Source organism: Ranitomeya imitator, chromosome 3 (assembly GCF_032444005.1).
Source record: "Ranitomeya imitator isolate aRanImi1 chromosome 3, aRanImi1.pri, whole genome shotgun sequence".
Classification (NCBI taxonomy): Eukaryota; Metazoa; Chordata; class Amphibia; order Anura; family Dendrobatidae; genus Ranitomeya; species Ranitomeya imitator.
In genome coordinates this window covers 782004580-782025786 of record NC_091284.1, presented here as the reverse complement: position 1 = coordinate 782025786, position 21207 = coordinate 782004580, and the positions used below count along the sequence as shown (strand labels likewise).

General features: G+C 44.5%; 1 protein-coding gene across 1 annotated transcript in view; it reads left to right on the top strand.

Moving 5' to 3' along the window:
- The window catches only part of GUCY1A2 (guanylate cyclase 1 soluble subunit alpha 2), a 370353-nt gene that overhangs the window by 105158 nt on the left and 243988 nt on the right, over positions 1–21207 (top strand). The window contains exon 3 of the mRNA XM_069759124.1: positions 19772–19893. Coding sequence (XP_069615225.1) covers positions 19772–19893 — 122 coding nt within the window. The remainder of the gene's footprint in view (positions 1–19771; positions 19894–21207) is intronic.

The following is a 21207-nucleotide window of genomic DNA, read 5'->3' as shown; positions in this document are numbered from 1 at the left end:
AAACTTTATGTTGAAATAATAATAATAATAAAACAATTTTTTTAGGTAAATATTCAAAAATAATGCAAAATGGTGTTCAGGTTCTGGTTCAAGTTCGGGTACAGTTCTGGTAATTTGAAATAAAGTTCTAGTTTGGTACCAGAACCCGAACTTCCACGGGTCCTCTCATCTTTAATCATGACAGATTGGAAAACCTAACAAAAGTTACGTCTGTACTTGTTTTTTAATTATCACCATTCTTCACAGATAAAGGTCTTTTCACATGGTTCGTGGAATTAATTATGCGGAGACCTTTTAAAGTCACTTAGGATCCAAGAAGTATCGATTCTCCTTGCGGAGAGTGACATGATAAGGATGTCGAGGTGAGGAGACTTACAGCCACAATGCTCCTCTGGGAAATATGCAAATTGTCTCTTCAGAGAGGAAGAAGACTAGAACTCTGGTGCCACCTATTGGAAGTAGCAATCCTAACAGTCAATGTCGACCCGTTAACGAGCCTTGTCACATGACTTAGGATAATAGCCAAACCAGAATCTCAATTTGCAGACACTGTGTTTCGGGGTACTGCCCCTCGTCAGTGCAAAATTGAGATTCTGGTTTGGCTATTATCCTAAGTCATGTGACAAGGCTCGTTAAAGGGTCGACATTGGCTGTTAGGATTGCTACTTCCAATAGGTGGCACTAGAGTTCTAGTCTTCTTCCTCTCTGAAGAGACAATTTGCATATTTCCCAGAGGAGCATTGCAGCTTTAAGTCTCCTCATCTTAGCATGTCAATCTCCGCAAGGAGAAGCGATACTTCTTGGATCTCGGTCAGACACCTCTCACACAGCCAAACCAGATCTCCGCTTTGCACTGACGAGGGGCAGTACCCCGAAACACAGTGTCTGCAAATTGAGATTCTGGTTTGGCTTTTATCCAAGGTCATGTGACAAGGCTCGTTAAAGAGTCGACACTAACTTTTAGGATTCCTACTTCCAATAGGTGGCACTAGAGTTCTAGTCCTCTTCCTCTCTGAAGAGACAATTTGCAAAGTCACTTAGGGAAACTTATTTCACATTGGCCAGTTAAAAAAGTCACAAATTATTTCCTACCATTTGCAATATCTAAAAAGTGGGCAAAAAGCTTAGCGGAATGGGTCAGGAACATAAGCAGCTCAACAAATTTACTATAATTTGTGCCTGGAGGCTATAGAGTAATCTGTGCCAGCTACACGACCTTTCCACTGTTTTGGCTATATGTGGTAACGTAGCATCCAGTAAAAAAAATATATTATTCGACATAGTATGTGTTAAAAAAAGTGGTTTCCCATACGTGACATGCACCACAGAATATCACAGCCTGTTAAAAAATTGATTCGTGATTCATTTAACAGTATAAAAAGAATGTGTGAAATAAGCCTAAGTGGTAATGTATTTCAGGTATATAGATTTTTGCTCGGAGCGTTATAGTGTGAATAGCACAGAATACTGTATATTTTATGGATTTGTACCTTCTCTACTATTTTCTCTATTCTTAGCTGCTGTTTTCTCTCGGCTTCTGCTTCCTTGGAATTAACTTCACCAAAATAGCATCAAGCTGAGACTCATTGAAAGCAATTCTGTAGCCGAAGTCATTTTTTTTTTTTTTTTACAGTATTTTCTACCTTCCTGCAAATTACACCCATACAGCTCGCTGTGCAAATGATCAGAGGGTTAAAAAACCTAGATCAAATCTTCAAATCTTAGAGTAAATTTCATTAAAGGGCCATGAATGGGAAAATTGTATTGATTTGTGCACTCAATGACCTCCCAAATTAAGTTAAGTATGTGCAGTCTACTTACTGCATTGAGTTGTAATCTTTTTATGCGGAAAGAAGCGAAGAGACTCAAAACCCATTGGAGATAAACTGACAGAGCTCGGCCTGGAAAGATCCGTTTAGAGAGATGAATGAGAAAATAAAAGATCACGGAAGGGTAAAAACATTAATTTTCACTTTCATTTGGTATGACGAGAAAGGATTGATGTACAATATTTGTTTGACCTCCCGAGTACTCAACATTCAAATTATCCCTTCACTTCCTCCAATTACTTTTCATTATATAAGTGCTCTCTAACAGTGTCAGCCGCAGTGTGCGCACCCAGACGAGAAGAGAAATGCTCACAGGAAGTCCGAGAGTGCCAAGATGCGCACATTGATGATGAGGGGTGTACACAAATTATTTATCTATCTATAGATCTATATCTCTATCTGTCTATTATCTATCTATCTATCTGTAGATCTATCTGTCTATCTATTATCTATCTATGTATCTATCTATTGATCTCATATCTATCTATCTATAGATCCTTCTGTATCTATCTATCTATCTACCTATCTATTATCTATCATATCTATCTATCCATCTACCCATCTATTATCTATCCATCTATCTATTGATCTCATATCTATCTATCTGCAGATCTATCTGTCTATCTATAATCTATCTATCCATCCATAGCTCTATCTATTTTCTATCTATCTATCTATCTATCTATCTATCTATAGATCTATCTATCTATATATCTATCTATTATCTATCTATCTATCTATGTATCTATCTATCTATCATCTATCTATTATCTATCTATCCATAGATCTATTATTCATCTACGTATCTACCTATTGATCTCATATCTATCTATTGATCTATCTATCATATATCTATTATCTATTATCTACCTGTCCATCTATTATCTATCTATATATATATATATATATCTATGTATTCAATATTCAATGTATCTATGTATATATCTATCTATATTATCTATCTTTCATCTATCTATTATCTATCTATCTAGCTATGTATCTATCTAACTATCTACAAAAGTTTACATACCCCTGCAGAATTTTTGCTTTCTTGGCCTTCTATCTATCTATCTATCTATCTATCTATCTATCTATCTATCTATCTATCTATCTATCTATCTATCTAGTTACAGGTGAGGATGTTACCTTTAGTAGTCATTCAAACCCATTTGTGTCAACTTCTGTGCATGTTATCAGGTCAAAATCACCAGGATATGTGAACTTTTGATCAGGGTCATTTGGATGTTGTGTGTTGTCATTATGATTTAAAAAGAGGAAACACAATATTTGACAATAAATCGCGTTATCCAACCATTAACCATGAGTGGAGAAAAAGTGTTGGTGTTATCATTGCAAATTGTCTCTTCAGAGAGGAAGAGGACTAGAACTCTAGTGCCACCTATTGGAAGTAGCAATCCTAACAATCAATATCGACCCTTTAACGAGCCTTGTCACATGACTTAGGATAATAGCAAAACCAGAATCTCAATTTGCAGACACTGTGTTTCGGGGTACTGCCCCTCGTCAGTGCAAAGCGGAGATCTGGTTTGGCTGATTCAGAGGCGTCCGACCGGGATCCAAGAAGTATCATTTCTCCTTGCAGAGAGTGACATGATAAGCATGTCGAGCTGAGGAGACTCAAAGCCGTAAGTCATGTGACAAGGCTCGTTAAAGGGTTGACATTGACTTAGGATTGCTACTTCCAATAGATGGCACTAGAGTTCTAGTCCTCTTCCTCTCTGAAGAGACAATTTGGTGAATTGTCATTCATATTCTCTAAAAAAAGACGAAGAAAGCAAAAATTCTACCGGGGTATGTAAACTTTTGAGCACAACTGTATGTTTTCTTTCTTCTTTTTTCTCATTCTTTCCCTATCCTCAAACCAAAGAACAGAGCAGCATACTCATGGGTGTAGGTGCGGAAAGGTAACCTGCAATTAGCTGTCCTGCCGGTGTCTGAAATAAGGCGTAGAGGTCCTTACTCCCTCGGTGTTCCGGCTACCGGGATTTTTCGCCTCAGAAGGAGACAGCTTGAGCGGGGCTGGTCCCCTTCTGTTATCCTCTCCTTTGCTTTGACTTCCTTCACGCTTGCTGCAATACAATTCTGTCTTTCAATGTCTCGTTGTGGGAGCTGCAGCTCTGAGGGCATGCACAGCTCCATTGACCCTCTCCTCTGTCCTCCTCAGACTCTGGTCTGGAACTAACAGAACTCCTGTCTGGAGCTCTGCCAGGAACTGACTCCTGTCTGGAACTAACTTTCCCTACAAACTACCAGTTATATATATATGGGGAGTGTAAATAGGAGCAGAAGCTCCCCCTGGTGGTCTGGAGTGTGAAATGTGTTGCATGTTTGAGATACCTGGATGCAGTTATCCTTCTTTGCCTCCAAACGTAGCATCACTCTCTCCGAGAGGAAAGCAATACCACTGCGACGACCAGGACCCTGGGGCGCTGCATCTGGATAGAGCAGACCCCTATATAATGCTCAGTATTGATGGCACCCCTCATGTGTAATCTGCCCATGTCATAGGCACTAATGCTGCCCCAAGCATCAGATATGGAGGAACACGAAGCTTGATGGCCCCTCTCCTCTGGAGTTCTCAGGACACGGCATCTGGGGTTTCCATAAAGAATTTCACATTTTAATATATCTGATCACAGAATAGTTTTCCATTTTGCCTTAGTCCATAATAAATGAACTTTGATTCAGAAAAGATGGCGGCGTTTCTGGATTGTGTGAAAGGGAACCTGTCACCCCCAAAATCCAAGATAAGCTAAGCCCACCAGCATCAGGGGCTTATCTACAGCATTCAGGAGAGGTTATTATTATTATTATTTATTATTATAGCGCCATTTATTCCATGGCGCTTTACATGTGAGGAGGGGTATACATAATAAAACAAGTACAATAATCTTGAACAATACAAGTCACAACTGGTACAGGAGGAGAGAGGACCCTGCCCGCGAAGGCTCACAATCTACAAGGGATGGGTGAGGATACAGTGGGTGAGGGTAGAGCTGGTCATGCAGCGGTTTGGTCAATCGGTGGTTACTGCAGGTTGTAGGCTTGTCGGAAGAGGTGCGTCTTCAGGTTCTTTTTGAAGGTTTCGATGGTAGGTGAGAGTCTGATATGTTGTGGTAGAGAGTTCCAGAGTAGGGGGGATGCACAAGAGAAATCTTGTATGTGATTGTGGGAAGAGGAGATAAGAGGGGAGTAGAGAAGGAGATCTTGTGAGGATCGGAGGTTGCGTGCAGGAAAATACCGGGAGACAAGGTCACAGATGTATGGAGGAGACAGGTTGTGGATGGCTTTGTAAGTCATGGTTAAGCTTTTGTACTGGAGTCTCCGGGTGATGGGGAGCCAGCGCAAGGATTGACAGAGGGGAGAGGCCGGAGAATAGCGGGGGGACAGGTGGATTAGTCTGGCAGCAGAGTTTAGAATAGATTGGAGGGGTGCAAGAGTGTTAGAGGGGAGGCCACAGAGCAGGAGGTTACAGTAGTCGAGGCGAGAGATGATGAGGGCATGGACTAGGGTTTTTGCAGATTCTTGGTTTAGGAATGTCTGGATCCGTGAAATATTTTTGAGTTGGAGGCGGCAGGAAGTAGAAAGGGTTTGGATATGTGGTTTGAAGGAGAGATCAGTGTCAAGGATTACCCCAAGACTTGTGGGACTGGGGAGAGTGGGCAGCCGTTTACTGTAATGGATAGGTTCATTGGGGAGGTCGTGTGAGATGGGGAAAAGATGATGAATTCTGTTTTGTCCATGTTAAGTTTTAGAAATCTAGTGGAGAAGAATGATGAAATAGCAGACAGACATTGAGGGATTCTGGTTAGTAGGGAGGTGATATCTGGTCCAGAGATGTAGATCTGTGTGTCGTCAGCATAGAGATGATACTGAAAGCCGTGAGATTCTATGAGCTGTCCCAGGTCAAAGGTGTAAATGGAGAAGAGCAGGGGTCCTAGAACTGAACCTTGAGGGACTACGACAGATAGAGGGCGAGGTGAGTAGGTGGTGTGTGAGTGGGAGGCGCTGAATGTCCGGTCAGTTAGGTATGACGAGATCCAGGATAGGGCCAAGTCTGTGATGCCAAGGGATGAGAGGGTCTGTAGCAGCAGGGAATGGTCCACTGTGTCAAAGGCAGAGGACAGGTCCAGGAGGAGGAGGATAGAGTAGTGTCGCTTGCTCTTGGCAGTTATTAGGTCATTGGTGACCTTAGTTAGGGCAGTTTCAGTGGAGTGGTGTGACCGGAAGCCTGATTGAAAGCGGTCGAAGAAGGAGCAGGAAGATAGATAGGAGGACAGTTCAAGATGGACATGTTGTTCTAGTAGTTTTGAGGCAAATGGGAGAAGTGATATAGGGCGATAGCTAGCTAGATACAGAGGATGGGTCAAGGGAGGGCTTTTTGAGGATAGGTGTGACGGAGGCATGTTTAAAGCTTGAGGGGAAAACATCAGTTGTTAGTGATAGGTTGAAGAGATGGGTTAGGGTTGGGATGAAGACTGTGGTGAGGTTTGGGATGAAGTGGGATGGGAGTGGGTTAAGTGCACAGGTGGTGAGATGCGATCTTGAGAGTAGAGTGGAGAGTTGATCTTCTGTAATGGTGGAGAAGTTGGTTTTGGAGGTGGAGGGCCGGGTAGTTGGGAGGAATGGTTCTGGGGGTTGTTTACTAAAACTGTCTCTGATGTTCTCAATCTTCTGCTTGAAAAATGAGGCAAAGTCTTCAGCTGAGATGAGTGGGGAGGGAGGAGGTGCTGGGGGGGCGGAGGAGAGAATTGAAGGTGTTGAATAACTGTTTGGGGTTGTGAGACAGGGAGGATATGAGAGATGAGAAGTAGGTTTGTTTTGCTGTGGCGAGTGTGGTTTTGAAAGTAGTGAGGGACTGTTTGAATGCGATGAAGTGCTCGTTGGAGTGGGATCTTTTCCATCTGCGCTCAGCAGCCCTGGAAGCTCGCCTCAGTTCTTTGGTCAGGCTGGTGTGCCAGGGCTGTCTGTTGATTTTGCGAGCTTTGGTATGTGTGAGAGGGGCAAGAGATTCCAAAACTGCAGCTATTGTGGTGTTATATAGAGTGGCAGCATCATCCGCATTGTGTAGGGAGCTTATGTCTGCGAGAGGGAGGAGGGATTCTGTTGTGAATTCTGTGGCTGAATTCACTCCTGTGGTCACAAGTGGTACTGCAGCTTCTGAGCTTCCTCCCTCAGGTGTTCTGGTGAGCTCGTTAACTGCTTCTTTACTTAACTCCGCCTGATGCTGCTATCCTTGCTCCTTGTCAATGTTTCAGTGTTGGATCTGAGCTTCTCCTGATTGTTCCTGTGACCTGCTGCTCTGTATAGCTAAGTGCTTTTTGCTTTTTTGTTGCTTTTTTTCTGTCCAGCTTGTCTTTTGTTTTGCTGGAAGCTCTGAGACGCAAAGGGTGTACCGCCGTGCCGTTAGTTCGGCACGGTGGGTTTTTTTTGCCCCCTTTGCGTGGTTTTGCTTTAGGGTTTTTTGTAGACTGCAAAGTTCGCTTTACTGTCCTCGCTCTGTCCTAGAATATCGGGCCCCACTTTGCTGAATCTATTTCATCCCTACGTTTTGTCTTTTCATCTTACTCACAGTCATTATATGTGGGGGGCTGCCTTTTCCTTTGGGGAATTTCTCTGGGGCAAGTCAGGCCTATTTTTCTATCTTCAGGCTAGCTAGTTTCTTAGGCTGTGCCGAGTTGCCTAGGTAGTTGTTAGGCGCAATCCACAGCCGCTTTTAGTTGTGTTTAGGATAGGATCAGGTGTGCAGTCTACAGAGTTTCCACGTCTCAGAGCTCGTTCTTGTATTTTTGGGTATTTGTCAGATCACTGTGTGCGCTCTGATCGCTAAGCACACTGTGTTTCTGGATTGCCTTCATAACACCTGTCATTAGCAAACATAACAGTACAAGGAGCCTAACTAATGATTCTCAATAGAGGGAAAGAAAAAGTTCTGACATCATTTTTTTTTTTTTTTTCTGCTCTGTGTTCACTTTTTTTTTTCCCCTAGACATTTGGGTGATTCTGGACACAGGTGTGGACATGGATATTCAGGGTCTGTGCTCTTCAATGGATAATCTCGTTATAAATGTAATAATAATAATAATAATAATAATTTTTATTTATATAGCGCCAACATATTCCGCAGCGCTTTACAAATTATAGAGGGGACTTGTACATACAATAGACATTACAGCATAACAGAAATACAGTTCAAAACAGATACCAAGAGGAGTGAGGGCCCTGCTCGTAAGCTTACAAACTATGAGGAAAAGGGGAGACACGAGAGGTGGATGGTAACAATTGCTATAGTTATTCGGACCAGCCATAGTGTAAGGCTTGGGTGTTCATGTAAAGCTGCATGAACCAGTTAATTAATTTTTTTTTTTTTTTTTTTTTTTTTTAATATAGGCCACACAGGGATCGTTAGGTTAATGCATTGTACTTGCATTGTTTGCATTGTTAATGCAAATGTACAAAAAATTCAAGATACTATTGATCAGAAATCTATGTTAGAACCAAGAATTCCTATTCCTGATTTGTTTTTTGGAGATAGAACTAAGTTTCTGAGTTTCAAAAATAATTGTAAGTTATTTCTGGCCTTGAAACCTCATTCTTCTGGTAATCCTATTCAACAGGTTTTGATTATTATTTCTTTTTTGCGCGGCGACCCTCAAGACTGGGCATTTTCTCTTGCGCCAGGAGACCCTGCATTGAGTAGTGTCGATGCGTTTTTCCTGGCGCTCGGATTGCTGTACGATGAGCCTAATTCAGTGGATCAGGCTGAGAAAAATTTGCTGGCTTTGTGCCAGGGTCAGGATGATATAGAAGTATATTGTCAGAAATTTAGGAAATGGTCAGTACTCACTCAGTGGAATGAATCTGCGCTGGCAGCTTTGTTCAGAAAGGGTCTCTCTGAGGCTCTTAAGGATGTCATGGTGGGATTTCCTATGCCTGCTGGTTTGAATGAGTCTTTGTCTTTGGCCATTCAGATCGGTCGACGCTTGCGCGAGCGTAAATCTGTGCACCATTTGGCGATACTGCCTGAGGTTAAACCTGAGCCTATGCAGTGCGATAGGACTATGACTAGAGTTGAACGGCAGGAATACAGACGTCTGAATGGTCTGTGTTTCTACTGTGGTGATTCCACTCATGCTATTTCTGATTGTCCTAAGCGCACTAAGCGGTCCGCTAGGTCTGCCGTCATTGGTACTGTACAGTCCAAATTCCTTCTGTCCATTACCTTGATATGCTCTTTGTCGTCGTTTTCTGTCATGGCGTTTGTGGATTCGGGCGCTGCCCTGAATCTGATGGATTTGGATTATGCTAAACGTTGTGGGTTTTTCTTGGAGCCTTTGCGGTGTCCTATTCCATTGAGAGGAATTGATGCTACACCTTTGGCCAAGAATAAACCTCAATACTGGGCCCAGCTGACCATGTGCATGGCTCCTGCACATCAGGAAGTTATTCGCTTTCTGGTGTTGCATAATCTGCATGATGTGGTCGTGTTGGGGTTGCCATGGCTACAAATCCATAATCCAGTATTGGATTGGAATTCCATGTCGGTATCCAGCTGGGGTTGTCAGGGAGTACATGGTGATGTTCCATTTTTGTCGATTTCGTCATCCACCCCTTCTGAGGTCCCAGAGTTCTTGTCTGATTATCAGGATGTATTTGAAGAGCCCAAGTCCGATGCTCTACCTCCGCATAGGGATTGTGATTGTGCTATCAATTTGATTCCTGGTAGTAAATTCCCTAAAGGTCGATTATTTAATTTATCCGTGCCCGAACACGCCGCTATGCGCAGTTATGTGAAGGAATCCCTGGAGAAGGGACATATTCGCCCATCGTCATCACCACTGGGAGCAGGGTTCTTCTTTGTAGCCAAGAAGGATGGTTCGCTGAGACCGTGTATTGATTACCGCCTTCTTAATAAGATCACTGTTAAATTTCAGTATCCCTTGCCATTGTTATCTGACTTGTTTGCTCGGATTAAGGGGGCTAGTTGGTTCACTAAGATAGATCTTCGTGGTGCGTATAATCTGGTGAGAATCAGGCAAGGAGATGAATGGAAAACTGCATTCAATACGCCCGAGGGTCATTTTGAGTATCTAGTGATGCCGTTCGGACTTGCCAATGCTCCATCTGTGTTTCAGTCTTTTATGCATGACATCTTCCGTGAGTATCTGGATAAATTCCTGATTGTTTACTTGGATGACATTTTGATCTTCTCAGATGATTGGGAGTCTCATGTAAAGCAGGTCAGAATGGTTTTTCAGGTCCTGCATGCTAACTCTTTGTTTGTGAAGGGATCAAAGTGTCTCTTCGGTGTGCAGAAAGTTTCATTTTTGGGGTTCATCTTTACCCCTTCTACTATCGAGATGGATCCAGTTAAGGTCCAAGCCATCCAGGATTGGATTCAGCCGACATCTCTGAAAAGTCTGCAAAAGTTCCTGGGCTTTGCTAATTTTTATCGTCGCTTCATCTGTAATTTTTCTAGCATTGCCAAACCATTGACCGATTTGACCAAGAAGGGTGCTGATTTGGTTAATTGGTCTTCTGCTGCTGTGGAAGCTTTTCAGGAGTTGAAGCGTCGTTTTTGTTCTGCCCCTGTGTTGTGTCAGCCAGATGTTTCTCTTCCGTTCCAGGTCGAGGTTGATGCTTCTGAGATTGGAGCAGGGGCGGTTTTGTCACAGAGAGGTTCTGATTGCTCAGTGATGAAACCATGTGCTTTCTTTTCCAGGAAGTTTTCGCCCGCTGAGCGTAATTATGATGTGGGCAATCGAGAGTTGCTGGCCATGAAGTGGGCATTCGAGGAGTGGCGTCATTGGCTTGAAGGAGCTAAGCATCGCGTGGTGGTATTGACTGATCATAAGAACTTGACTTATCTCGACTCTGCCAAGCGCTTGAATCCTAGACAGGCCCGTTGGTCGTTATTTTTTGCCCGCTTCGACTTTGTGATTTCGTACCTTCCGGGCTCTAAAAATGTGAAGGCGGATGCTCTGTCTAGGAGTTTTGTGCCCGACTCTCTGGGTTTATCTGAGCCAGCGGGTATCCTCAAGGAAGGAGTCATTGTGTCTGCCATCTCCCCTGATTTGCGGCGGGTGCTGCAAAAATTTCAGGCGAATAAACCTGATCGTTGTCCAGCAGAGAAACTGTTCGTCCCTGATAGGTGGACTAATAAACTTATCTCTGAACTTCATTGTTCGGTGTTGGCTGGTCATCCTGGAATCTTTGGTACCAGAGAGTTAGTGGCTAGATCCTTCTGGTGGCCATCTCTGTCACGGGATGTACGTACTTTTGTGCAGTCCTGTGGGATTTGTGCTAGGGCTAAGCCCTGCTGTTCTCGTGCCAGTGGGTTGCTTTTGCCCTTGCCGGTCCCAAAGAGGCCTTGGACACATATTTCGATGGATTTCATTTCTGACCTTCCCGTTTCTCAAAAGATGTCAGTCATTTGGGTGGTCTGTGATCGCTTTTCTAAAATGGTCCATCTGGTGCCCTTGGCTAAATTGCCTTCCTCCTCTGATTTGGTACCTTTGTTCTTTCAGCATGTGGTTCGGTTGCATGGCATTCCTGAGAATATTGTTTCTGACAGAGGTTCCCAGTTTGTTTCAAGGTTTTGGCGAGCCTTTTGTGGTAGGATGGGCATTGACCTATCCTTTTCCTCGGCTTTCCATCCTCAGACTAATGGCCAGACCGAACGAACCAATCAGACCTTGGAAACATATCTGAGATGTTTTGTTTCTGCAGACCAGGATGATTGGGTGTCCTTTTTGCCGTTGGCTGAGTTCGCCCTTAATAATCGGGCCAGCTCGGCTACCTTGATTTCTCCATTTTTTTGCAATTCTGGGTTCCATCCTCGTTTCTCTTCAGGACAGGTTGAGTCTTCGGACTGTCCTGGTGTGGATTCTGTGGTGGATAGGTTGCAGCAGATCTGGACTCAGGTAGTGGACAATTTGATCTTGTCCCAGGAGAAAGCTCAACTTTTCGCTAATCGCAGACACCGTGTGGGTCCCCGACTTCGTGTTGGGGATCTGGTTTGGTTATCTTCTCGTCATATTCCTATGAAGGTTTCCTCTCCTAAATTTAAACCTCGTTTTATTGGTCCGTATAGGATTTCTGAGGTTCTCAATCCTGTGTCTTTTCGTTTGACCCTCCCAGACTCCTTTTCCATACATAATGTATTCCATAGGTCGTTGTTGCAGAGATACGTGGCACCTATGGTTCCATCTGTTGAGCCTCCTGCCCCGGTTTTGGTGGAGGGGGAATTGGAGTATATTGTGGAGAAGATTTTGGATTCTCGTGTTTCTAGACGGAAACTCCAGTATCTGGTTAAATGGAAGGGTTATGCTCAGGAAGATAATTCCTGGGTTTTTGCCTCTGATGTTCATGCTTCCGATCTTGTTCGTGCCTTTCATGCGGCTCATCCTGGTCGGCCTGGGGGCTCTGGTGAGGGTTCGGTGACCCCTCCTCAAGGCCCCCCCTTGAGAATTCTGTGGCTGAATTCACTCCTGTGGTCACAAGTGGTACTGCAGCTTCTGAGCTTCCTCCCTCAGGTGTTCTGGTGAGCTCGTTAACTGCTTCATTACTTAACTCCGCCTGATGCTGCTATCCTTGCTCCTTGTCAATGTTTCAGTGTTGGATCTGAGCTTCTCCTGATTGTTCCTGTGACCTGCTGCTCTGTATAGCTAAGTGCTTTTTGCTTTTTTGTTGCTTTTTTTCTGTCCAGCTTGTCTTTTGTTTTGCTGGAAGCTCTGAGACGCAAAGGGTGTACCGCCGTGCCGTTAGTTCGGCACGGTGGGTTTTTTTTGCCCCCTTTGCGTGGTTTTGCTTTAGGGTTTTTTGTAGACTGCAAAGTTCGCTTTACTGTCCTCGCTCTGTCCTAGAATATCGGGCCCCACTTTGCTGAATCTATTTCATCCCTACGTTTTGTCTTTTCATCTTACTCACAGTCATTATATGTGGGGGGCTGCCTTTTCCTTTGGGGAATTTCTCTGGGGCAAGTCAGGCCTATTTTTCTATCTTCAGGCTAGCTAGTTTCTTAGGCTGTGCCGAGTTGCCTAGGTAGTTGTTAGGCGCAATCCACAGCCGCTTTTAGTTGTGTTTAGGATAGGATCAGGTGTGCAATCTACAGAGTTTCCACGTCTCAGAGCTCGTTCTTGTATTTTTGGGTATTTGTCAGATCACTGTGTGCGCTCTGATCGCTAAGCACACTGTGTTTCTGGATTGCCTTCATAACACCTGTCATTAGCAAACATAACAGGATTCCGAGAGTGAGTGAAGATCAAGGTGTTTAAGATTTCTGCGAGGGTGTGAGAGTTTGTGGGGTGGGGGTTGTAGACAAGGAGTGGAGAGGGAAGAGAATGTGAGTAGGTTGTGGTCGGAAAGAGGAAGAGGTGAGTTCGAGAGGTTAGATAGGGAGCAGAGGCAGGTGAAGATGAGGTCCAGTGTGTGACCATCTTTGTGGGTGGCTGTAGAAGACCATTGACCAAGGCCAAAGGAGGAAGTGAGGGATAGAAGTTTAGTGGCAGCTGAGAGGGAAGTGTCAATGGGGATGTTGAAGTCGCCCATGATGATAGTGGGGATGTCAGCGGTGAGGAAATGGAGTAGCCAGGTGGTGAAGTGGTCAAAGAAGGTGGTGGCTGGCCCTGGGGTAGATGACAGCCAGTTGGAGGTTGGAGGGGGAGTAGATGCGCACGGAATGCACCTCAAAGGAAGGGAGGGTAACAGAGGGCGGAAGTGGGATTGGGGTGAAGGAGCAGTTATCTGACAGGAGAAAACCAACTCCTCCGCCATGCTTGCCGCTGGGGCGAGGGGTGTGAGAGAGGTGGAATCCACCATAGGAAAGTGCGGCTGGAGAGGCTGAGTCAGAGGGGGTGAGCCAGGTTTCAGTGATGCCGAGGAAGGAGAGTTTGTTATTGATAAAGAGGTCGTGGATAAATGACAGTTTATTGCATACAGAGCGTGCGTTCCATAGTGCTCCAGATAGGGAAATTGGGGGAGTGGGGGCTGGATGAATGGGTATGAGGTTACTGTGGTTGCGAGGACGTGTAGAGGATCGTGGCGGGGGATTAGAAATGAGTGTGGGGATGTGATGAGGAGGGCCAGGATATGGGGATATGTCGCCAGCAATGAGGAGCAGCAGACTGAGCGTTAGAAGGTGTGAGCTGGATAGGTCATGATGTGGCCGTGTGTGCCTGGAGAGAAAGGATTTTATGTGGAGGAATAGTTCTGTGGAGGGGGTGAGGTGGCTGGGGAGGATGGAGGAAGAAATGACTAGTTCCTTACTTGGTGGAGGGATTACAGGAGATAGGAAGAAATAAAGTAGTATGGGGGTGAGTGTTAAAAGAAACTGAAACATTATAGTGGTTTTCTATTATTTTACCTTCCAGTCAATGCCAGTCCAATTCTAGTCTAATTCATAGCAATTAAAAAACTGCAATTTCTAAGATGGTCAGACACGTCTGGTCAGACTCATGGCTATGAATTTATGTACACCTAAGGGCTCACAGCTGAGAGGGGATGTGGGCGTGTGTGTCCAGAGCACATGTTCACAGTTAAGCCAGGTCATAAAGAGGGGGTGGGGTAGATTGCCAATCAGGTATGCGAGGAAGACACAAGAGGAGTGAAATACATATGGATAGAAAATAATGGGTAAGCAAAGAATGCCATGTGGCAATTACATGCACTTCATATAGACAGACAAAGCAGGAAAGCTGAGTGGAGCATACCTGTGGGTAGACAAAACAACTGGATTAGATGATACAGGTGGTGATGAGGATGATGAAAGTACAGCAGTGATGAATGGGCAGATGCCCCATGGAATTCTAGTTTAATTCATAGCAATTAAAAAACTGCAATTTAAAAATGCAATTTCTAAGATGGTCAGACACGTCTGGTCAGACTCATGGCTATGAATTTATGTGCACCTAAGGGCTCACAGCTGAGAGGGAGAGGTTAGATTATACTCACCCAGGGGCGGTCCCGCTGCGGTCCGGTCCGATGGGTGTCGCAGTCCGGGGCCTCCCATCTTCATAGGAGTGCAGAGCAAAGTACTGCAGTGTGCAGGTGGCGGGAAAGGTCAGAGAGGCCCAGCGCCTGCGCACTGCAGTACTTTCCTCTGCTCTCAACTGGGCATATAAAGTACGCCTGCGCCAGAGCTGCAGCGTGAAGACAAGAAGAGGACGTCATCGTAAGAAGATGGGAGGCCCTGGACCGGACCGCGACGCCCATTGGACCGGACCGCCCCTGGGTGAGTATAATCTAACCTCTTTTTCTCATCTTTCATTGTACATCGGGGGCTTATCTGCAGCATTACAGAATGCTGTAGATAAGCCCCTGATGCCGGTGGGCTTAGCTCATTTTCGATTTTGAGGGTGACAGGTTCCCTTTAATATTTGGTTCTTCTTTACATGATAGAACTTTAGCTTGCATTTATGGAATACACGGCGAACTGGGTTCACAGACACTGATTCCTGAATGTATTCCTGAGCCCTTACAGTGATTTGCATGACTGAATCATACCTGTTTTTAATTCCATAGATCACGAGCATCCAATGGTGAACGTTGGCCTTGTCTCTTGTGCACATGGATTTCTCCAGAATGCCTGAATCCGGAGGGATATTCAAAGCTTTTGCAATTTTACTTTGATGAACATTTTTCTGAAATTGTTACATATACATCTAAATAAGGCACTAGGCTTTTCTTAAAGTAAGGTTTTATCCTATCTGTTCTTTAACCCCTTAACCAGGGTCATTTTCCGTTTTTGCATTTTCATTTTTTGCTCCCCTTCTTCCCAGAGCCATAACTTTTTTACTTTTCGGTCAAAATGGCCAAGTGAGGGCTTGTTTTTTGCAGGACATTTTCCGATACCTGTAACGTCTCCATTTTTCGTGATTTGGGGCTGGGGCTTATTTTTTACACACCAAGCTGACGTTTTTATTGATACCATTTCAGTTACGCTGTTTAGCGATCGGGTTAATTCTTTTTTTTATATTGATAGATCGGGCGATTCTGAATGTGCAATAACTGGAGGAAAGACTAATGCGTACGTAGAAAGTGCACACCTGAGGTACAAAAAAATATCAAAAACTACTTTTTTTATCACCAAAGCACAAAAAATTATTAAAAACATTTTAAAACAACAATGATAACATCCCCACCAATTAAGTCAATATAGTTAGCTGAGTGCACATACCATGGACCCTGGGATGTGGGCGTCCCCACAGGTGTAAGCTCGGTGTCTGAGAAAGATAAAGCAATCTGAATCCCTCATGCGTGCAAAATAGCACTATGCAAATTGGAATAAGAGCACAGAAAAAATGTGTATTAGGGCAGTCTCACACGTCCAGATAATTCCGGTACCGGAAAAATCGGTACCGTTATTATCCGTGTCCGTGTGCCGGTGCGTTTCTGTGGCACATCAGTGTGGCACACGTGCGGCACACGTGTGCCGCCCGTGTGCCCACTGGGTACCACACGCACCGTGCAGGAGACAGCGAGTTTAGCACTGTCCCCTGCATCTGGTGCTGAAGCCGCGATTCATATCTTCCCTGCTTCAGCGTTTGCTGTAGAGAAGATGTGAATAATCGTGTTTAAAATAAAGCTCCATGTGGGACCTTATGGGAGGTGGAGCCGCATATTCATGATTGTAATGGGCGGCCCCACGTGACTGGGTGAGTATTTTAATAACAGCGGGGGGCGCACAGGGGGTGGGAGGGGGGTGGGGTCATGGAACTTTATTTTAAACACGATTATTCATATCTTCTCTACAGCAAACGCTGCTGCAGGGAAGATATGAATCGCGGATTCAGCACCAGTGGGGGGGACAGCGCTTAATGTAGCGCTGTCTCCTGCACGGCACACGGACTGCACACGGACAATGTCCGTGTGCGGTACGTGTTTTACACGGACCCATTGACTTTAATGGGTCCGTGTAATACGTGCGCTCCCACGAACACTGACATGTCTCTGTGTTTGGCACACGGAGACACGGTCCGCAAAAAATCAATGACATCTGAACAGATGCATTGATTTCACTGTATCTACGTGTGTCAGTGGCTCCGGTACGTGAGGAAACTGTCACCTCATGTATCGGAGCCACTGACGTGTGAAACCGGCATTATAGTGGACAAAGTTATTATCCAGTATTAAATACCTGCATACCAGGTGGTAATCACAGGGGAGAGCCCATATAAATAGCTAGAGAGTCCCTAAGACAATAGAGATAATGGCAGCAGGGAGCCCCTGGATGAAGGGAGGGAGATGGATGGCGTGGAAAGATGGGAGTGTGGACAGCCCCACACATATCTGTATGTTTGATTTTTTTTATTGTTTTATTTTGAATGGGGCGAAAGGGGGGTGATTTGAACTTTTATTTTTTTAATATTTTAGAAAACTTTTTTTTTTTTAGTTTTTGCATGCTTCAATAGTTTCCATGGGAGACTAGAAGCTGCAGTTGTCTGATCGGCTCTGCTACATATAGGCAATGATCAGATCGCCTGTATGTAGCAGAAATGCTCACTTGCTATGAACGCCGACCACCGGGTGGCGCTCATAACAATCCGGCTATGACAACCAAAGAGGTCTGGTGGAGACCTCTGGTTGTCATGCCAACCCATCGGTGACCCGCGATCACATGACGGGGTCATAGGCTATGTTCACATTAGCGTCTTGCGGTGGTGCGTCGGGCGCAGCCGCGGCGACGCATGCGTCATGCGCCCCTATATTTAACATGGGGGGCGCATGGACATGCGTTGTGCTGCGTTTTGCGACACATGCGTTTTTTTGGCCGCAAGCGTGGGGCGCAGAGGACGCAGCAAGTTGAATTTTTTTTGCATCCAAATTTCGGCAAAAAAGGACGCATGCATCGCAAAACACTGCGTTTTAGCGTGCGTTTTGTTGCGTTTTTGTTTGCGTTGTGCGTTGCATCTCCGACGCAACATCACACAACGCCAATGTGAACGTAGCCTCAGATGGGTGGGAATTCCTGTGCGCAGAGATTGACAGCGGCATTTAACGGGTTAACAGCCGCGGGTGAATCGTCGATTCCACCCACGGCTGTTAGAGGCACATGTCAGCTATTTAAAACAGGATAGATGTGGGCTCAGTGCCGGAGCCCACATCAAACTGAGGGAGTCCGATGTGGGCGTATTACTACGCCCAACGTCAGAAAGGGGTTAAATTTGTAGAGACATGTTTGGTAGAAATGGTTAAAGTCCCATCAGAGAAAGGCCACCGTGTCGTGGCTGGTGTGCACTCACCAGTCACAACACGGTGACCTTGAATTGTCCAATTTATGTTTTAAGTACGTTCATTTTCTAAGCATATTCTATATGGCATAAATGCAGCTTACATTTCATATATTCAATGTTTGGTTATATCTTAGCACAAAAAGTCCTGGCCAAAATTACTGTTATTGGGAACAGTTAAGCAAATTGAAGATGAAATGATCTCTAAAAGGCCAAAAGTTAAAGATGACACAATTTCTTTGTATTTTAGGCACAAATATATATACACACATATATATACTGTATATATATATGCATCGTTTACATTTTATACATTTTAATAATTAAAAAAAGGAAACTGGGCTGATGCAAAAGTTTGGACACCCTGCCTGGTTAGTACCTAGTAGCACCCCCTTTTGCAAGTATCACAGCTTGTAAATGCTTTTTGTTGCCAGACAAGAGTCTGTCAATTCTTGTTTGATGGATTTTCATCCATTCTTCCTCTGAAAATTCTTCCACTTCTGTGAGATTCCCGGGTGGTCTTACATACACTGCTATTTTGAGGTTTGGCCACAGATTTTCAGTCTTCAGATCAGGGGACTGTGAGGGCCATTGTAAAACCTTCAGCTTGTGCTTTTTTGAGGTAGTCTATTGTGAATTTTGATGTGTGTTTTTCCACACAAATTGACCTCCTGTTTCTACATAGAGCTTAGAAGGATTCAGCTAGTCAGTTATTAATCATGTGATGATATAGACTTAATGGAAAAGAGAAGAATTATTTGGGTAGAAAGGCAAAATGAGCAATTGTAAGTACACATTGCTATATAATATCATGACTGCAATATATTAAGAAGATAAAAACTTGCGTGGGAGGAGCAGGGCTTCTTTAAGCAAAGGCCATTGAAAAAAGGAGGGTGGGTGTAGGAGGGGGAATTGTGACATCCCCTATTGTGAATAGTGGACCCTGGGCTTTCTCTGCATAGAGGTGTTTACTATCAATGAAATCCTGTCTGTGCTGATAATTAAACTGCTGAAAACTCTTCCTGAAAGGACAGAAAGCAGTAGTGTAAAATAGCATACAGGCACTTTATTCTACGGGGTCACTCACACATTTTTTCTTTTTTGGAACCAATCATCTGCATAAAGGACACAAGAGACGTGTCTTACTTATGGATGGTAAAAATGCAAAATACACACACAGAACACCGAGAATGAAAAACGAGCCATCAGAGAGATAAAACTATATATTTTCTTTATTGGTTTTGGAGACACAAATAGAACATGTACGTGTGAATAGTTTTTTAGAAAGGGATTAATAATGCAGAAATCTCCATGTTGCTCGCTCTCCGATGAGTGAAATCCGTGGAATCCCCATTAAGAGCTCACCGTATCGAGGAACCGCAGCAGACACATAATATCAAAGAATCTGTAAAGTGAATCGTTTTCTGTTTCCCGGGGTGAAGCTGTTACTCACACATGTTTCTGCGCTTTAAAATATGCAGCCTCTTAATGATCCAGTAAATTAGCACCAGTGATGCAAACTGATAATCCTCCTGGTGATACACAGCAGCGCCAAGTGTGAAATGATTTGCCTGGATGCTATGTGTTAATTAGGCATTTGCTAACAATTTAATGAGGGAAAAGGCATCCAGGAGGTTATGCGGCAGGAAACTCTCAGGTTATCGTTCTTACGTTTCATCATTTCTTTTCCAGATGTCGCGACGCAGAGAAGAATTTACACAACGCTTCAACGAAATGCACGTACGCCGGTCTCTCTGGAAATGAGGATGCGGAGGATGTCTCAGGGATTCTGCAGTGTACGGCGAACGTCCTTGGTATGTAGTGAACTTCTGAACAAGACGTTATATGTGCGAGGATCAGTACTGACGACCCTCATATTAATGTTTACTGTAAAAAGTATCATGCTTACTCCAAGTAAAAGAAAGTTCAGACATGATTATACTGTATATATGTAAGATACAGAATATGTAATTGTAATCTTTATTTGTACAGCGCCAAGTATTACACAGAGATGTACAGGAACATAACAAGCAAATAATCAGTGCTGCTAAACAATGAGATAAAAAAACAGAGGATACTGCACATAAGAGCTGACACTGTACACGAGAGAGGACCCTGCACATAAGAGCTGACACTCTACAGGAGAGAGGATCCTGCACATAAGAGCTGACACTCTACAGGAGAGAGGACCCTGCACATAAGAGCTGACACTCTACAGGAGAGAGGACCCTGCACATAAGAGCTGACACTCTACAGGAGAGAGGACCCTGCACATAAGAGCTGACACTCTACAGGAGAGAGGACCCTGCACATAAGAGCTGACACTCTACAGGAGAGAGGATCCTGCACATAAGAGCTGACACTCTACAGGAGAGAGGACCCTGCACATAAGAGCTGACACTCTACAGGGGAGAGGACCCTGCACATAAGAGCTGACACTCTACAGGAGAGAGGACCCTGCACATAAGAGCTGACACTCTACAGGAGAGAGGATCCTGCACATAAGAGCTGACACCCTACAGGAGAGAGGACCCTGCACATAAGAGCTGACACTCTACTGGAGAGAGGACCCTGCGCATAAGAGCTGACACTCTACTGGAGAAAGGACCCTGCACATAAGAGCTGACACTGTACAGGAGAGAGGATCCTGCACATAAGAGCTGACACTGTACAGGAGAGAGGACCCTGCACATAAGAGCTGACACTGTACAGGAGAGAGGACCCTGCACATAAGAGCTGACACTGTACAGGAGAGAGGATCCTGCACATAAGAGCTGACACTGTACAGGAGAGAGGACCCTGCACATAAGAGCTGACACTGTACAGGAGAGAGGACCCTGCACATAAGAGCTGACACTCTACAGCAGAGAGGACCCTGCACATAAGAGCTGACACTCTACAGGAGAAAGGACCCTGCACATAAGAGCTGACACTGTACAGGAGAGAGGACCCTGCACATAAGAGCTGACACTGTACAGGAGAGAGGACCCTGCACATAAGAGCTAACACTCTACAAGAGAGAGGACCCTGCACATAAGAGCTGACACTGTACAGGAGAGAGGACCCTGCACATAAGAGCTGACACTGTACAGGAGAGAGGACCCTGCACATAAGAGCTGACACTATAC